At 45.8% G+C, this 2,500-nt stretch overlaps 1 protein-coding gene across 1 annotated transcript in view; it reads left to right on the forward strand.

Annotated features, from left to right (window-relative positions):
• Positions 1-312: 312 nt before the first annotated feature.
• The window catches only part of Rfc3 (replication factor C subunit 3), a 5,668-nt gene continuing 3,480 nt past the window's right edge, over positions 313-2,500 (forward strand). The window contains exons 1-3 of the mRNA XM_005371247.2: positions 313-479; positions 1,482-1,619; positions 2,132-2,199. Coding sequence (XP_005371304.1) covers positions 393-479; positions 1,482-1,619; positions 2,132-2,199 — 293 coding nt within the window. The 5' untranslated portion in view covers positions 313-392. The remainder of the gene's footprint in view (positions 480-1,481; positions 1,620-2,131; positions 2,200-2,500) is intronic.

A 2,500-nucleotide genomic window follows, 5' to 3' on the forward strand; every position in this document is an offset into this window, starting at 1 on the left:
AAAGTATGGAATATATACATATTAGAGTACTACTCAGCAGTAAAAAACATGACCTCTTGAAGTTTGCATACAAACGGATGGAAATAGAAAACACTATCCTGAGTGAGGTAAGCCAGACCCAAAAAGAGGAACATGGGATGTACTCCTTCGACTGTTTTCTAAAGTGTCACAGGAGGTGAGAACAAAAGGACATGGATTGCACCCGTGCAGGATGGGGACGTGGGAACTGGGGTGGAGATCCTGCTGCGTTCTACTTGGGTGACTATTTCAGGCTCCAATCGGGTACCGTAGTCCCGGATCCGGAAGTCGTCTGCTGCCGAAAGTGACGCGCGGTTTGGCGCTCGCGGGAAACTCGTCTAGCTGACGAGCGCACCGGTGGGACTCCAGCTGCCATGAGCCTCTGGGTGGACAAATACCGGCCGTGCTCCCTCGCCCGGCTGGACTATCACAAGGAGCAGGCGGCGCAGCTGAGCAACCTGGTGAGCAGACCGGGACGGCGGAGGCCGGCACGTTCCGCCGCTTCCTGAAAAGCCCGCGGAAGAGAGTGAGAAGGCGGGCGCTGCAGGGTTAGGGGGACCCAAAGTGACAAGTCCCCCGGAGTGCTGCTTCTGCTGCCCGGGGTCCCTTGAGCTTGGGGTGCCCACCTGGCGGAGGCTGCAAACCCCGGTTGTAGGAGGGACTGGTGCCGACAGGTTCTCCTTCTGCAGGTAGCTAGATGGCGGGCTGATGGAGGAGGGGACAGCGCCCTGCACCCTGTTCGTAGTTACTAGCCTCTTCGGAATCACAGCTAAGTCCTTTCTAAAAACGAGGACTTATGTTTTAGTTATCTTTTTGTTGTTGTTATAATGCGTGCAACAATGTAAAAATCGAGCATTACACTTCCTGTCTATGCACACCGGTTTTCTGTATTTGTTTATAGTTTTAGAGCAGGCATTTAATATGCTATTCCTACGCGTTAACAAGTTTACTTTTAAAGTCTACATCTTCTCATCGGATCAAGCCCCCATGCCCACAGTGCCCTTTAGTTTGGTGTCATTCTCTTACTGCTGTTTGATAACACAGTCTTTCCCATAGCATCAGTTATGTGCAGTCTTCCTGTACCCCCCCAATGAACTTGCAAGGGAATCAGTGTACCCACTTCTTAGCAAGAGAATCATTTTGGGAACCAGGCAAGACAAGCATCTGTCTCAGTTACAGAGATCAGTTCCACATTCCCATCAGCCCTCATTTTTGAAAGTGCCCTTCAGAGAGCTTGCTGAGGGAGTTCCTGGCTTTAAGCATTTAGTGTCGTGCCTTGCATGTTCTGTGTTGTGTGTGCACGTTGGCTTAAATTAGTGACCAGAGAAAGCAAACATTCCAGAGTTTGATAAATTTTCTATTGGAGTCGGATAGTAAACAAAATACCTTAGTACTTTAGAAGTAGTTTAACCTGGAGCACCTGGGTTCGACAAGAGTAAAATGCCTTGTTCCTTCTTCCCTAGGTGCAGTGTGGTGACTTTCCTCACCTCCTAGTATATGGGCCATCAGGTGCTGGAAAAAAGACAAGAATTATGTGTATCCTACGAGAACTTTATGGTGTTGGGGTAGAAAAATTGAGAATTGAACATCAGTCTATCACAGTAAGCATCTCTCGTCGGTGTTCTGTAGATGTTTCTGGCAAGGATTTTCAATTTTGGTTATGTATACACCCCTCCCCAGTAATGGCTGCCTAGTGTGTGACTTAAGAAATTGTGTGTGTGTGTGTGTGTGTGTGTGTGTGTGCGTGTGTGTGTATAGGTAGGTGTAGCATGCATACATCAGTTAAAACAGACATTCACGGTGTCAATGTGAAAATCCACAAAAGTAATTAGCTGTAGAAGATGCATACTTAAAGTTGACACATGGTCGTCATCTCCCACAAGTTGTCTGAGAGGGATTGCAGAGACACATTATTAAACGGGAAGAGTAAAATAGGTGTGCATGAGATTCCCTCTTTCTATTCTATTATTTGCCGTGGAACATGAATATATTTTTCCTTTATTTCTGTGTTAACATGGAAGACTATTCAGGTAGTTAGTGGTGATTGGTTATACATGAGAAAAAGAAGATAGCCAGTAAGAAAATGTTGAGCAGATTCTTGTTTCATTCACAGACTCCATCTAAAAAAAAAATTGAAATCAGCACCATTGCCAGTAACTACCACCTTGAAGTTAATCCCAGGTAAACTGCTACTAAATATTTTTAGAAAAGTAGTAGGAATTACAGGTTTAGCAAAAGTAGTTTACACTCATTGTCCTCCAGCTTAGAGTTATTTTTTGAAATATTGCTGTACGTTTGGAAGCTTGGTCCACAGAGCAGATTAAAGTAAAGCTGGTTGCTTGACCCACAGCCTGGTGTTGGCTACTGTGCTGTCACTGAAGTCCGCCTGCTCTGCAGAGCTCACAGTTTGCAGTTCCTTGCATGGGTTCTGTTTAGCTATCCTGACTCTTTGAGTGTTGGTGAGCGTAAACAAAGCTGTCTA

The sequence above is a fragment of the Microtus ochrogaster genome, unplaced genomic scaffold (assembly GCF_000317375.1).
Source record: "Microtus ochrogaster isolate Prairie Vole_2 unplaced genomic scaffold, MicOch1.0 UNK102, whole genome shotgun sequence".
Classification (NCBI taxonomy): domain Eukaryota; kingdom Metazoa; phylum Chordata; class Mammalia; order Rodentia; family Cricetidae; genus Microtus; species Microtus ochrogaster.